Source organism: Bombina bombina, chromosome 4 (genome assembly GCF_027579735.1).
Source record: "Bombina bombina isolate aBomBom1 chromosome 4, aBomBom1.pri, whole genome shotgun sequence".
NCBI classification, from domain to species: Eukaryota; Metazoa; Chordata; class Amphibia; order Anura; family Bombinatoridae; genus Bombina; species Bombina bombina.
Window position 1 is genome coordinate 1,233,917,780 of NC_069502.1, and position 15,657 is coordinate 1,233,933,436.

General features: G+C 44.1%; 1 protein-coding gene across 2 annotated transcripts in view; it reads right to left on the minus strand.

Moving 5' to 3' along the window:
* KLC4 (kinesin light chain 4) overlaps positions 1 to 15,657 on the minus strand; it is a 253,008-nt gene that overhangs the window by 146,040 nt on the left and 91,311 nt on the right. For both annotated transcript variants that reach the window (XM_053712779.1, XM_053712781.1), the window contains exons 6-7: positions 14,552 to 14,653; positions 14,260 to 14,433 (exon numbers count right to left, since the gene is read on the minus strand). In XM_053712779.1, the coding sequence (XP_053568754.1) occupies positions 14,260 to 14,433; positions 14,552 to 14,653 (276 nt within the window). The remainder of the gene's footprint in view (positions 1 to 14,259; positions 14,434 to 14,551; positions 14,654 to 15,657) is intronic.

Genomic DNA, 15,657 nt, shown 5'->3' on the forward strand with positions numbered 1-15,657 from the left:
TTGCCTCTCCTCCCATCGAAGGAAATTAAATTAGTAAACATAATTTATATTTTCCATCTTAATGGGAGGAGAGTCCACTGCATCATTCATTACTTGTGGTAACACATACCCAAGCACTAGAGAACACTGAATGAAAAAAACGGAAGGGTAAAAGGAGGTGGACCCTATACTGAGGGCACCACACCCTGCAGAACCTTTCTCCCAAAAGCTGCTTCCGCCGAAGCAAAAACTTCAAATTTATAAAACTTTGCAAAAGTATGTAAAGAAGACCAAGTGGCCGTCTTACAAATCTGTTCCATAGAGGCCTCATTCTTAAAGGCCCAAGAAGAGGCCACAGATATAGTCGAGTGAGCCTTAATCCTCTGAGAAGGTTTGTGTCCCGCTGTCTCATATGGCAGACGGATCATACTCCTCAACCAAAATGATAGAGAAGTGGCAGAGAAGTGGCAGAGAAGTGGCAGAGAAGTGGGAGAGGCCCTTTGCCCCCTGTGCTTCCCTGAATACACAACAAATAAGGACAAAGTCTTTCTAAACTCTTTTGTGGCCTAAAGATAAAACTTCAATGCTCGAACCACGTCCAAATTATGAAGTAACCTCTCCTTTGAAGAAGAAGGGTTAGGACACAAAGAAGGAACCACTATTTCCTGATTGATGTTACGACTCAACACTACCTTGGGAAGGAATCCAAATCCAGTGCAAAGAACAGCCTTATAGGCATGAAAAACCAAGTAGGGAGGCTCACATTGCAAGGCCGCCAGCTCCGAGACTCGTGCCGATGCAATAGCCAGTAGTAACAGGACTTTCCATGAAAGAACCTTAATGTCAAGAGCCTGCATAGGCTCAATCGGAGGCCTCTGAAAAACCTTAAGAACCAAGTTTAGGCTCCAAGGAAAAGCAGGATTCCTCAAGACAGGTCTGATCCTAACCAGAGCCTGAACAAAGGACTGAATGTCTGGAAGCTCCGCAAACTTCCTATGCAACAGTACGGATAAAGCCGAAATCTGTCCCCTTAGAGAACTGGCGGCAAGACCTTTATCCAGACCGTCCTGGAGAAAAGCCAAGATCCTGGATACCCTGACCTTATGCCTTGTTCCTCACACCAGGACAAGTAGGTCCTCCACACCTTGTGGTAGATGCGACGCGTGACCGACTTCCTGACCTGAACGAGAGTGTCAATCATCTTTTCCGAAAATCCTCTCTTGGATAAGACTAGTCGTTTAATCTCCACACAGCCTCAGAGAATCGAGATTTTGATGTAGAAAGGGACCTTGAACCAGCAGATCTCTGCGACAAGGTAACTTCCACGGCAGAGATGACAACATCGCCACCAGAACGCAAACCACATCCTCCGCGGCCACGATAGAGCAATCGGAATAGCCGAAGCTTGCTCCTGCTTGATACGGACCACTACCCGAGGTAGAAGAGGTAACGGTGGAAATATGTAAATCAGGTTGAAGTTCCAGGGTACCGCCAAGGCATCTATCAGCTCCACCTGGGGATCCCTGGATCTTGACCCGTATCTGGGTAGCTTGCAATTGATTCTGGACACCATGAGATCTATCTCTAGCGTCCCCCATTTGGTGCAGATCTCCCGAACATCTCGGGATGGAGGGACCATTCCCTTGGATGAAACGTCTGTCTGCTCAGAAAATCCACCGCCTTCTCTCGCGTCTGTATTGAGGGATATCCAAGCCCAGATTATCTTCGAATCTTTTCACTTACAGCAAGTGTCAGAAAGAAGAATCAGAAAATTTCTGGAAAGCTGGGCCCCGATTATTAAGTCATACACTTTCTGCCTCCAGAAACAGATTTTGGTGCCCTTTTTGGCGTCAGTAAGCTTTGCCGAGCTGGTGATACTACAAGTATTCCCGGATACCTGGTTAAGGAATGCGGGTGATATAGATTAAGAAGGGTAATGACGAATCCAGGTGATCAGAGTGTATTTTATATTCGATCCTGGTATGGGGGGGGCTTGCCTTTTCCCCTTTTTTTCTTTTTCTCTTTTCTTTTCTCTTCTTTTTGCGTTTTTATCTCTTTATAGCTGGTAAACATTAGCCATTACAATGTTAACAGATACGGTTAAATTTACAAGGACAAAATATAGTTTAGAAATTGTTTTCCCTGATACTGACGTTTGTCTTTGTTTCTTTTATCTTGCATTTTTGTGAGAAGATATCGCTGACAAATTTTTTCTTTTGGTTTGTCCTGCGTGACAACAATGTTGTTGATATTATGATTTTTTGTGTTGTTTGGAATGGCTATAATAAATAAAAATATTTAAAAAAAGAAAAAAAAGAAAATCCACTTCCCAGTTGTCCACACCCGGAATGTGGATCGCCGATAGCGAACAATTGTGAGTCTCCACCCACTCCAGAATCTGAGATACTTCCCTCATGGCTAGTAAGCTTCTCGTCTCCCCCTGATGGTTTATGTAAGCCACCGAGGTAATGTTGTCCGACTGGAATCTGATGAATAGGGACGACCCCAGAAAGGGCCAAGCCCTCAGAGCTTTGAATATCGCTCAAAGTTCCAAACTATTTATAGGTAGACTCGACTCTTCTCAAGTCCATTTGCCCTGTGCCCTTTTGGCACCCCAAACAGCTCCCCATCCTGATAGACTCGCATCTGTGGTCACAAACTCCCAGGATGGTCTAAAAAAGGATGTCCCCTGAGACAACTGCCCCGGTCGGGTCCACCAAGATAGGGACTCCCTTACCAGTCTATTTAGAGATATCAGTTGGGAAAGATCTGAATGATCGCCGTTCCATGCACAGCTGAAGAGGCCTGAGATGAAACCTGGCGAATGGAATGACATCTATGCTGGATACCATGAGCCCGATCACCTCCATACATCTGGACACAGATGTTCTGGAAGATGTCTGGAGAGCTAGATAGTTGGACACAAGCTTGCAACGTCTCTGATCTGTCAAAAATATCTTCATGACTGAAGAATCTATTATCGTACCCAAAAATTCCACACTGTAGCTGGGGACTAATTAATTCTTTCCTATGTTTATCTACCACCCGTGGCACCGAAGAAGAAGAGCTCTCAAGTGATCCTCCGCAAGACAGTAGGACAGAGCCTGAACCAGGATATCAACCAGATAAGGAGCCACTGCAATTCCTCTGGCTCTCGCTACTGCGAGAAGAGCTCCCAGAACCTTTGTGAAGACCCTTGGAGCAGTCGCCAGACCAAACGGAAGGGCCACAAACTGAAAGTGCTGGTCCAGGAAGGCGAACCTTAGAAACCTGTAGTGATCTTTGTGGATTGGAATAATGAAGGTAAACGTCCTTCAGGCCTATAGTCGTCATGAATTGTCCTTCTTGAACCAGGGGCAAAATCGACCTGATCGTCTCCATCTTGAACAATGGGACTGACACAAATTTGTTTAGGGCCTTTAGGTCCAGAATCAGACGGAACGTGCCCTCCTTCTTTGGGACCACGAAAAGGTTTGAATAATACCCCAGACCTCTTTCTGCCAGAGGGACTAGGAGGATTACCCCGAGATGAGAGATCCCTCACACACCCCAGGAAGGTGTCTCTCTTTTCTTGTCTTGAAGATATGTTTGACAGGAGGAATCTGCCTCTGGGCGGATAAGACTTGAAACATATCCTATAGCCCTGGGAAATGCCCTCCAGAACCCAAGGGTCTATAACGTCTCCTCTCCAAGCCTCCACAAACAAAGATAGTCTGCCCCCTACCTGGTCCGAGGACGGGACGGCGGCCGCCCCTTAATGCTGACTTTGATTCGGTGGGCTTCTTGTTCTGCTTGGACTTGTTCCAAGAGTTAGCTGGCTTCCAAGATCCCTTGGAATGCTCCAACTTTGCGGCAGGCTGCTTGCGCTGAGACTTGTCTGCACGAAAGGGACGAAAAGTAGATAGCTTAGGCTTAGCCTTCTTATCCTGAGATATGATAGAATCCAGGCCCGAACCAAACAAAACTTTCCCCTTGAATGGGAGGGGAAGCAAACAAGACTAGGAAGTCATGTCAGCAGACCAAGACTTAAGCCACAGAGCCCTGTGGGCTAAAACAGAAAAACCTGATGTCTTAGCATTCAAGCGAATAATCTGCATGTTAGCATCACAAATGAAAGAATGAACCACTCTTAAGGCCTTGATTTGTTTTAAAATCTCATTGAGAGGAGTCTCCACCTCGACCATTGTTGATAGAGCATCACACCAGTAGGTAGCCGCACCAGCCACTGCAGCGACCGCCAGTTGAAATTGGACTCCATCTTTTTATCCATGGGTTCCTTGAAAGAGGAGCTATCCTCTAGCGGAATAGTCGTTCTCTTAGCAAGCGTGGAGATGGCACCATCCACCTTAGGGACGGTTCCCCACAGTTCAAGCTGTGCATCTGGGACGGGGAGAAGTTTTTAGAAGAAGAAGGGAAAAAGTTTTTAGAAGAAGAAGGGAAAAAGTTTTTAGAAGAAGAAGGGAAAAAGTTTTTAGAAGAAGAAGGGAAAAAGTTTTTAGAAGAAGGGGAAAAGAGCGAACCAAGTTTCTCCCATTCATTCTTAATAATGTTAGCCATTTTGACTGGAAGGCCTGGGGGCACTACCCTGTCCTCATAAACCCTATCCAGTTTAGGTATCGGTAGTTTCGGTTCCTGAACCTCCAACATAGCAAGCACCTCTTTCAGCAGAAAGTGCAAATGCTCCATCTTAAACTTAAAATCAGGCTTCTCCGCGGACGGAGGCCTAGATGTAGCTGATTCCGAACCAGAGGCGAGATCTTCCGATAAGTCGGAGTTGACCTTCTCAGCGGATCTGTCAGAGACATCCAACGGAGTCGACGACCCCTGGGACGTATAGCTGTGCCGTACCTTCCGCTTGTGCTTAATAGGACGAGGCATTGCATTAATGGCAGGAGGATTAGTAGTGCCCTGGGAAACTGCTTGTGTAATCAGAGATGATTGCAGGGAACGCACCTCGCGGGGTGGCGAACCCTCAGAGGTGGATGGCTCAGTCTTACTAAATACCTTATTCTTTTTGGAAATAGCAATATTGTCAAAGCATGTGGAACAGAGTTGCGTAGGGTGCTCGACTGGAACCTCCTCACAACATACACAGTTAATGGGTTTAGATAAAGAGGGAGTATCCTCTTACATATCAGAGTCCTCCATAGCTTGCGCCTTTATTGCGGACTTGATCAAAAAATAAATGGCACTTTTATATCCCAATGGCCGGGGTACTCACCACCTCCTATGACCCGGTCTACAAGAAACAGCCATCGCCTCCTCCGAACACAGGTCGAGAAAGAGGAAGTTGCAGAGGCCACACCTGGTCACATGGAGTACCATGCAAGACCGCCCCTGCACTCAAGAGAAAGACGCGCCAAAAAGGCCTGCCTCAATCCCCATGAACTGTGTTCCACACTGACAGAGCCTCATCTCACACAAATGCAGTAAAAACAGAACAAATAATATTATGCATAATAAACTCCCCCCTGTTAAATAGCCCCCTTCCGAGGGTATTACCCTAGATTCTATAAAGATAAAAGGAGCCACACTGTGATAATGTCTTCATGTGTTATCAAATATATAAATGAAACGATCTTACCAGAATCAACGCCGTAGAACAGGAACACGGCCGTTCAAGTGTGACAGGTTAGTAGCATTGCTCCTGACATGGACTTGAGAGAAGAAAAGCAGGCAGCGAAACTTGTCAACGCTGATTGCTAATGGCGCTGTTAAACAGAGTCGGGATGGGTTCGCAGAAAGACTCTCCCTGCATCTCCGGACTTTAACCTTTAGCTAATGCTTTTACTGAGAGGTTGACAGGTCTACTTAAAACTCCAGTCCCATTTCAAAGAGTACTAACCCTCCATAAGAGACTACTCCGATCTTCCGACACTTCTCTGCCAACCTCCTGTGACGAAAGGCAAAAAATGACTGGGGGATGAGGGGAGTGAGGGGAGGTATTTAAGCCTTTGGCTGGGGTGTCTTTGCCTCCTCCTGGTGGCCAGGTTCTTAATTCCCAACAGTAATGAATGAAGCAGTGGACTCTCCTCCCATTAAGATGGAAATGAGGCAACAGTAAAACTTGAAAAGAAAAACAAAATTCCCCCAACCCTGAAAGGCCAAATATATAATAAATATGTCTCTTTCTCACACTAACACGACCTCATGACTCACTTCCCCCCCTCATTCAAACACTACATTTATACGGCAACTTTTCAAATTTCAAAATAAATATTACCAAATCAGAATTATTCCCACTTGGATTAAAGACAGAGGAAATCACCACGATACAAACACTCGTACACTTTCACATACAACCGCGTTCCATAAAATATCTCGGAGTGTATATTTCCCCCCATACACAAGTAACACTTGACACCAACTATAAAGTCATAGCCGACTCAATACAAAATATGTTGCGATCCTGGAGCAACAAACCAATCGCATGGTTAGGCAGAATTAACTCAGTCAAAATGATTCTCCTCCCCAAACTATTATACCTCTTCCAAACCCTATAGATCCAAATCCCCAAATCTGTAATACACAACCTTCAAAAATCTTTCATCTCTTATATCTGGCAACACAAAAGACCTCGGATAGCTACTGCCACCCTCTATCGCCCTAAGGAATTGGGTGGCCTCGGGATCCCAAACCTTATCCAATACAGACTGGCTAGCTTCTATACCAGAATAATACACTAGTGCAGACATTCAGTCCACAAAGAATGGGTTCTTTTAGAGCACTCGTTATCACATACTTCACATCTTGGCAGCAAGTGCTGGTTATCTCCCACCAAAAGAAACTTACCTACATGTCTACCAACAATCACTAAAGAAACTTTAAAACTATGGGACGCATCCATAAAACATTATAGCCACATCTCAACTGTACCCTCTCCGCTAACACCTCTTTGCGAAAATCCAGATTCTCCAATACCATTCCCCACCCAAATAACTCAAGCACCCCACATTGTAAACTCCTCCCCTTGCCTTACAGTCACTCAAAACGGGAAAATCAAACCTTTAACCGAACTCGCCCCCATCCTGGAAACAATACACATAGAATGGTTTAGATACCATTAACTAACAGACTTCCTTGCCAAACACCCACATAAGCCACAACTTTTCCGCTCCCAAACTGGTTTCGAGGGCAGCTGCATACATGACACCCTTCACAAGGGCTTTCTATCTTTTACATACCAATTACTCATGCAGCCGAACAGCATGTCCCTCCCCTCATTCACACAAAAATGGGAAGCAGAGATTGGCACTACACAAACCCCAAAGGAATGGCAAAAAATCTTCTCCTGCATGACAAAATCTTCTTCATCCATTTACGTAATGGAAATGAACGTTAAGTTACTATATAGATGGTACTACACGCCCCACCGGCTTCACACTATTTTCCCTACACACTCACCAGAATGCTGGAGAGGTTGCCAAAATATTGGCACCCCTACACACGTATGGTGGACGTGCCCAATAGCTCAAATATATTGGGAAACTATCAGAATTGAATTCGAAAAAGTTCTATCTTTAAGTTTCAAGCTCGACATCTGGTTTTTCATCTTTAATAAATTTACCAAAATAACTTGCAAACTTCGACTAGCTCTACTGACTATCATGACAAACTCAGCAAAGCGACTAATTCCCAAAAACTGGAAATGTAACACACTTCCATCTATCCAAGTTTGCAGAGAAACAACCACTCAATCTCTCCAACTAGAAAAATATAGTTTTACTCGTAACAAACAAATAGCCGACTACCACTTGATATGCTTTTTGTGGGAGGAATATCTTAATCAGAAATCCCCCACACTCAAGACCAACACCCTTATATCCCCCTTCAAACTCAATTCACCGACCGCCCTTAGCTGACGGACCTGACGCTCTCTCTTACTATCTTAAACTGGACAGAAGGCCATTTCAAGAGCTCGATAACCAACGACACAACAGTTTACACCTCTGCAGGAGCTATATATTTATACATCCATTTGTATTGTTTATTGTATCTTTTCATTTATTTATTGATTTTATTTCTCTCTTATCTAGTTTAAATAATTTACCTATGCAACCTAAACTTGTTTATTGAACGGTAAATATACCCACAACTCACTTATGTTGAAAAAACAGAATTTATGCTTACCTGATAAATTACTTTCTCCAACGGTGTGTCCGGTCCACGGCGTCATCCATAACTTGTGGGAATATCTCTTCCCCAACAGGAAATGGCAAAGAGTACAGCAAAAGCTGTCCACATAGTCCCTCCTAGGCTCCGCCCACCCCAGTCATTCGACCGACGGACAGGAGAAAAACAGGAGAAACTTATAGGGTGCCGTGGTGACTGTAGTTAAAGAAATAAATTCATCAAACCTGATTAAAAAACCAGGGCGGGCCGTGGACCGGACACACCGTTGGAGAAAGTAATTTATCAGGTAAGCATAAATTCTGTTTTCTCCAACATTGGTGTGTCCGGTCCACGGCGTCATCCATAACTTGTGGGAACCAATACCAAAGCTTTAGGACACGGATGAAAAGGGAGGGAGCCAATCAGGTTGCCTAAACGGAAGGCACCACGGCTTGCAAAACCTTTCTCCCAAAAATAGCCTCTGAAGAAGCAAAAGTATCAAATTTGTAGAATTTGGCAAAAGTGTGCAGGGAAGACCAAGTCGCTGCCTTACATATCTGATCAACAGAAGCCTCATTCTTGAAGGCCCAAGTGGAAGCCACAGCCCTAGTAGAGTGAGCTGTGGTGCGTTCAGGAGGCTGCCGTCCGGCAGTCTCGTAAGCCAATCGGATGATGCTTTTCAGCCAAAAGGAAAGAGAGGTAGCAGTAGCTTTTTGACCTCTCCTCTTGCCAGAATAAACGACAAACAGAGAAGACGTTTGTCTGAAATCCTTTGTTGCTTCTAAAAAGAACTTTAAAGCACGAACTACATCTAGATTGTGTAACAAACGTTCCTTCTTTGAAACTGGATTCGGACACAAAGAAGGCACAACTATTTCCTGGTTAATATTCTTGTTGGAAACAACCTTAGGAAGGAAACCAGGTTTAGTACGCAAAACAACCTTATCTGAATGGAAAACTAGATAGGGCGGATTACACTGCAGAGCAGATAACTCAGAAACTCTTCTAGCAGAAGAAATAGCAACCAAAAACAGATAACATCTTGATATCTATGGAATGTAGAGGTTCAAACGGAACCCCTTGAAGAACTGAAAGAACTAAATTCAGACTCCAGTGAGGAGTCAAAGGTCTGTAAACAGGCTTGATCCTGACCAAAGCCTGAACAAAAACTTGAACATCAGGCACAGCTGCCAGTCGTTTGTGTAATAAGACAGATAATGCAGAAATCTGTCCCTTTAGAGAACTCGCTGATAATCCCTTATCCAAACCTTCTTGAAGAAAGGAAAGGATCCTAGGAATTTTGATCTTACTCCATGAGAATCCCTTGGATTCACACCAACAGATATATCTTTTCCATATTTTATGGTAAATCTTCCTAGTTACAGGTTTTCTGGCTTGTATCAGAGTATCTATTACAGAATCCGAAAACCCACGCTTAGATAAAATCAGGCGTTCAATTTCCAAGCCGTTAGCTGAAGGGAAACTAGATTTGGATGTTCGAATGGACCTTGTACTAGAAGATCCTGTCTCAAAGGTAGCTTCCATGGTGGAGCCGATGACATATTCACCAGGTCTGCATACCAAGTCCTGCGTGGCCACGCAGGAGCTATCAAGATCACCGAGGTCCTCTCCTGCTTGATCCTGGCTACCAGCCTGGGAATGAGAGGAAACGGTGGAAACACATAAGCTAGGTTGAAGGTCCAAGGCGCTACTAATGCATCCACTAGAGTCGCCTTGGGATCCCTGGATCTGGACCCGTAGCAAGGAACCTTGAAGTTCTGACAAGACGCCATTAGATCCATGTCTGGAATGCCCCATAATTGAGTCAACTGGGCAAAGATCTCCGGGTGGAGTTCCCACTCCCCCGGATGGAATGTCTGACGACTCAGATAATCCGCCTCCCAGTTTTCCACTCCTGGGATGTGGATCGCAGATAGGTGGCAGGAGTGATCCTCCGCCCATTTTATGATTTTGGTCACTTCTCTCATCGCCAGGGAACTCCTTGTTCCCCCCTGATGATTGATGTAAGCAACAGTCGTCATGTTGTCTGATTGAAACCTTATGAATCTGGCCTTTGTAGTTGAGGCCAAGCCTTGAGAGCATTGAATATCGCTCTCAGTTCCAGAATGTTTATCGGGAGAAGAGACTCTACCCGAGACCATAGCCCCTGAGCTTTCAGGGAGTTCCAGACCGCGCCCCAGCCCACTAGACTGGCGTCGGTCGTGACGATGACCCACTCTGGTCTGCGGAAGCTCATTCCCTGGGACAGGTGATCCTGGGTTAGCCACCAACGAAGTGAGTCTCTAGTCTTCTGATCTACTTGAATCACTGGAGACAAGTCTGTATAGTCCCCATTCCACTGTTTCAGCATGCACAGTTGTAATGGTCTTAGATGAATTAGCGCAAAAGGAACTATGTCCATTGCTGCAACCATCAACCCTACTACTTCCATGCACTGAGCTATGGAAGGACGTGGAACAGAATGAAGAACTTGACAAGCGCTTAGAAGTTTTGACTTTCTGACATCTGTCAGGAAAATCCTCATTTCTAAAGAATCTATTATTGTCCCCAAGAAAGGAACTCTTGTCGACGGAGACAGGGAACTTTTTTCTATGTTCACTTTCCATCCGTGAGATCTGAGAAAGGCCAGAACGATGTCTGTGTGAGCCTTTGCCTTTGAAAGAGACGACGCTTGTATCAGAATGTCGTCCAAATAAGGTGCCACTGCAATGCCCCTTGGTCTTAGAACCGCTAGAAGGGACCCGAGTACCTTTGTGAAGATCCTTGGAGCAGTGGCTAGCCCGAATGGGAGAGCCACAAACTGGTAATGTTTGTCCAGAAAGGCGAACCTTAGGAACTGATGATGATCTTTGTGGATAGGAATATGTAGATACGCATCCTTTAGATCCACAGTAGTCATAAATTGACCCTCTTGGATAGTGGGTAGAATCGTTTGAATGGTTTCCATTTTGAACGATGGCACTCTGAGAAATTTGTTTAGAATCTTTAAATCCAGAATTGGTCTGAAGGTTCCCTCTTTTTTGGGAACCACAAACAGATTTGAGTAAAACCCCATTCCTTGTTCCACGGTTGGAACTGGGTGTATCACTCCCATTTTTAACAGGTCTTCTACACAATGTAAGAATGCCTGTCTCTTTATTTGGTTTGAAGATAAGTGAGACATGTGGAACCTTCCCCTTGGGGGTAGTTCCTTGAATTCCAGAAGATAACCCTGAGAAACTATTTCCAGTGCCCAGGGATCCTGAACATCTCTTGCCCAAGCCTGAGCAAAGAGAGAGAGTCTGCCCCCTACTAGATCCGGTCCCGGATCGGGGGCTGCTCCTTCATGCTGTTTTGGTAGCAGCAGCAGGCTTCTTGGCCTGTTTACCCTTGTTCCCGCCTTGCATCGGTTTCCAAGCTGGTTTGGTCTGCGAAGCATTACCCTCTTGTCTAGAGGCTGCAGAGTTGGAGGCCGGTCCGTTCCTGAAATTGCGAAAGGAACGAAAATTAGACTTATTCTTGGCCTTGAAAGGCCTATCTTGTGGAAGGGCATGGACCTTACCCCCAGTGATATCTGAGATAATCTCTTTCAACTCTGGTCCAAAAAGGGTTTTACCCTTGAAAGGGATATTAAGCAATTTTGTCTTGGAAGATACATCCGCTGACCAAGACTTTAGCCAGAGCGCTCTGCGTGCCACAATTGCAAACCCAGAATTTTTCGCCGCTAATCTAGCTAACTGCAAAGCGGCATCTAAAATAAAGGAATTAGCTAACTTAAGTGCGTGTATTCTGTCCATAACCTCCTCATACGGAGTCTCTCTATTGAGCGACTTTTCTAGTTCCTCGAACCAGAACCACGCTGCTGTAGTGACAGGAACAATGCACAAAATAGGTTGCAGGAGGTAACCTTGCTGAACAAAAATCTTTTTAAGCAAACCCTCCAATTTTTTATCCATAGGATCTTTGAAAGCACAATTATCCTCGATAGGAATAGTAGTGCGCTTGTTTAGTGTAGAAACTGCCCCCTCGACCTTAGGGACTGTCTGCCATAAGTCCTTTCTGGGGTCGACCATAGGAAATAATTTCTTAAATATAGGAGGGGGAACAAAAGGTATGCCGGGCTACTCCCACTCCATGCTCACTATGTCCGCCACCCGCTTGGGTATAGGAAAAGCGTCGGGGTGCACCGGAACCTCTAGGAACTTGTCCATCTTACACAATTTTTCTGGGATGACCAGGTTGTCACAATCATCCAGAGTAGATAACACCTCCTTAAGCAGTGCGCGGAGATGCTCTAATTTAAATTTAAATGTCACAACATCAGGTTCTGCCTGTTGAGAAATTCTACCTGAATCTGAAATTTCCCCATCTGACAAATCCTCCCTCATGGCCCCTTCAGATTGGTGTGAGGGTATGACAGAGCAAATATCATCAGCGCCCTCCTGCTCTACAGTGTTTAAAACAGAGCAATCGCGCTTTCTCTGGTATGCAGGCATTTTGGATAAAATATTTGCTATGGAGTTATCCATTACTGCCGTCAATTGTTGCATAGTAATAAGCATTGGCGCGCTAGAAGTACTAGGGGCCTCCTGCGTGGGCAAAACTGGTGTAGACACAGAGTGAGATGAAGTAGAACTATGTTTACTCTCTTCATCTGACGAATCATCTTGGGCAACTTTACTATTTGTGACTGTCCTTACTTTGTTTGGACGCTATGGCACAATTATCACACAATTTGGAAGGGGGAGACACACTGGCTTCCATACATACAGAACATAGCTTATCTGAAGGTACAGACATGTTAAACAGGCTTAAACTTGACAAAAAAGTACAAAAACCGTTTTAAATTAAAAACGTTACTGTCTCTTTAAATTTTAAACAGGGCACACTTTATTACTGAATATGTGAAAAACAATGAAGGAATTGTTCAAATTTTACCAAATTTTCACCACAGTGTCTTAAAGCATTGCACCCCAAATTTCAGAGCTTTAACCCTTAAAATGAAGACACCGGTTACAGTTTTAACCCCTCTACAATCCCAGCTACAGCCTTTGCTGCGACTTTACCAAACCCAGGGGGGAATACGATACCAAATGAAGCCTTCTAGGAACCTTTCCAACTACTTTCAGATCCACACACATGCATCTGCATGTCTTGCTCTCAAAAGTAACTGCGCAGTAATGGCGCGAAAATGAGGCTCAGCCTACTACAGTGAAGGCCCTTCCTGACTGAAAAGGTGTCAAAACCAGTGCCTGACGTTAAAAAACGTTCCCCAAAGTTTATAAGAGTGAAAATCAACCTCAATCTGTATAAAATGCTCAAATAAAGCAATCGATCTTGCCCATAAAATGTCTACCAGTTTTATAGCCCATATTAAGCCCTTTATTCTGTTTGAGACTAAGAAAATGGCTTACCGGTCCCCATGAGGGGAAATGACAGCCTTCCAGCATTACACAGTCTTGTTAGAAATATGGCTAGTCATACCTTAAGCAGAAAAGTCTGCTGTTTCCCCCAACTGAAGTTATTTCATCTCAACAGTCCTATGTGGAAACAGCAATCGATTTTAGTTACTGCTGCTAAAATCATCTTCCTCTCACAAACAGAAATCTTCATCCTTTTCTGTTTCAGAGTAAATAGTACATACCAGCACTATTTTAAAATAACAAACTCTTGATAGTAGAATAAAAAAACTACAACTAAACACCACATACTCTTAACCATCTCCGTGGAGATGTTGCCTGTGCAACGGCAAAGAGAATGACTGGGGTGGGCGGAGCCTAGGAGGGACTATGTGGACAGCTTTTGCTGTACTCTTTGCCATTTCCTGTTGGGGAAGAGATATTCCCACAAGTTATGGATGACGCCGTGGACCGGACACACCAATGTTGGAGAAATTGTACCATGTTTCATATATATGGAATCATTGTTATTACACTGTTGCATATGTAACTGTTTCTATTCTGCATTGTATGCAGTGATTATATGTTATTCAATAAAGCTTTTGGAAAAAAAAGAAAAGAAAAAAATTATAATAAATATGACTAATCTGTGGATAGTATCCTCAATCTACATCACTGAATGTGACAATACACAGTGCAGGAACCTCACATGGTAACATCATATGTGGCACACGTATAACAAACAACACGTAACCTGCTCTTTACTCACCAGATTATTTTTGGTCTTTGCTACATTAGGGTCATCGGGCCCAAGTCGAGCCTGGTAGATCTCCAGGGCTCTGCAGTAATAATATTCCACCTCGTCATATTTCCCCTGGTTCTGGCACAAGAGTGCCAGGTTATTCAGTTGCTTGGCCACATCAGGGTGCTCCTTCCCCAGCACCTGTGCAAGAATAGTGCATCAGCGTGAAAAGAATGCAGAAAATGTGTCATGAGAAGGCGTCTGGGCCAGAAAAAGAAGAGGAGAACAGGTGATGGCATCGCTCCAGGGCCCATATTACCTTTTCTCTGATCTCCAGAGCTCTTTTGCACAGAGGCTCAGCCTCCTTGTATTTGCCTCTCTTCCCGTATAGCACAGCCAGGTTGTTCAGGGTAGCCGCCACCTGCAAGGGATTACAGCATGTTCTCAGACTGTATCTATAACCTGATACAAAATACCCAGACACAGGCACCCAACGTGCATGCACCCTCACAGACACAGGCGCCCAACGTGCATGCACCCTCACAGACACAGGCGCCCAACGTGCATGCACCCTCACAGACACAGGCGCCCAACGTGCATGCACCCTCAAAGGCACATACACCCAAAGTGCATGCACCCACACAGACACATGCGCCCAATGTGCATGCACAATAGGTCTCACTGCATTAATAGTAAATACACACGTTTTCACTCATTAGTATATACACAGTAGGTCTCACTGCATTATTAGTACATACACATGTCTTATCACTCATTAGTATATACACAGTAGGTCTCACTGCATTATTAGTAAATACACACATCTTATCACTAATTAGTATATACACAGTAGGTCTCACTGCATTATTAGTAAATACACACGTGTTTTCACTCATTAGTATATACACAGTAGGTCTCACTGCATTATTAGTAAATACACACTTGTTTTCACTCATTAGTATATACACAGTAGGTCTCACTGCATTATTAGTAAATACACACTTGTTTTCACTCATTAGTATATACACAGTAGGTCTCACTGCATTATTAGTAAATACACACGTCTTATCACTCATTAGTATATACACAGTAGGTCTCACTGCATTATTAGTAAATACACACGTGTTTTCACTCATTAGTATATACACAGTAGGTCTCACTGCATTATTAGTAAATACACACTTGTTTTCACTCATTAGTATATACACAGTAGGTGTCACTGCATTATTAGTACATACACACGTCTTATCACTCATTAGTATATACACAGTAGGTCTCACTGCATTATTAGTAAATACACACGTGTTTTCACTCATTAGTATATACACAGTAGGTCTCACTGCATTATTAGTAAATACACACTTGTTTTCACTCATTAGTATATACACAGTAGGTGTCACTGCATTATTAGTACATACACACGTC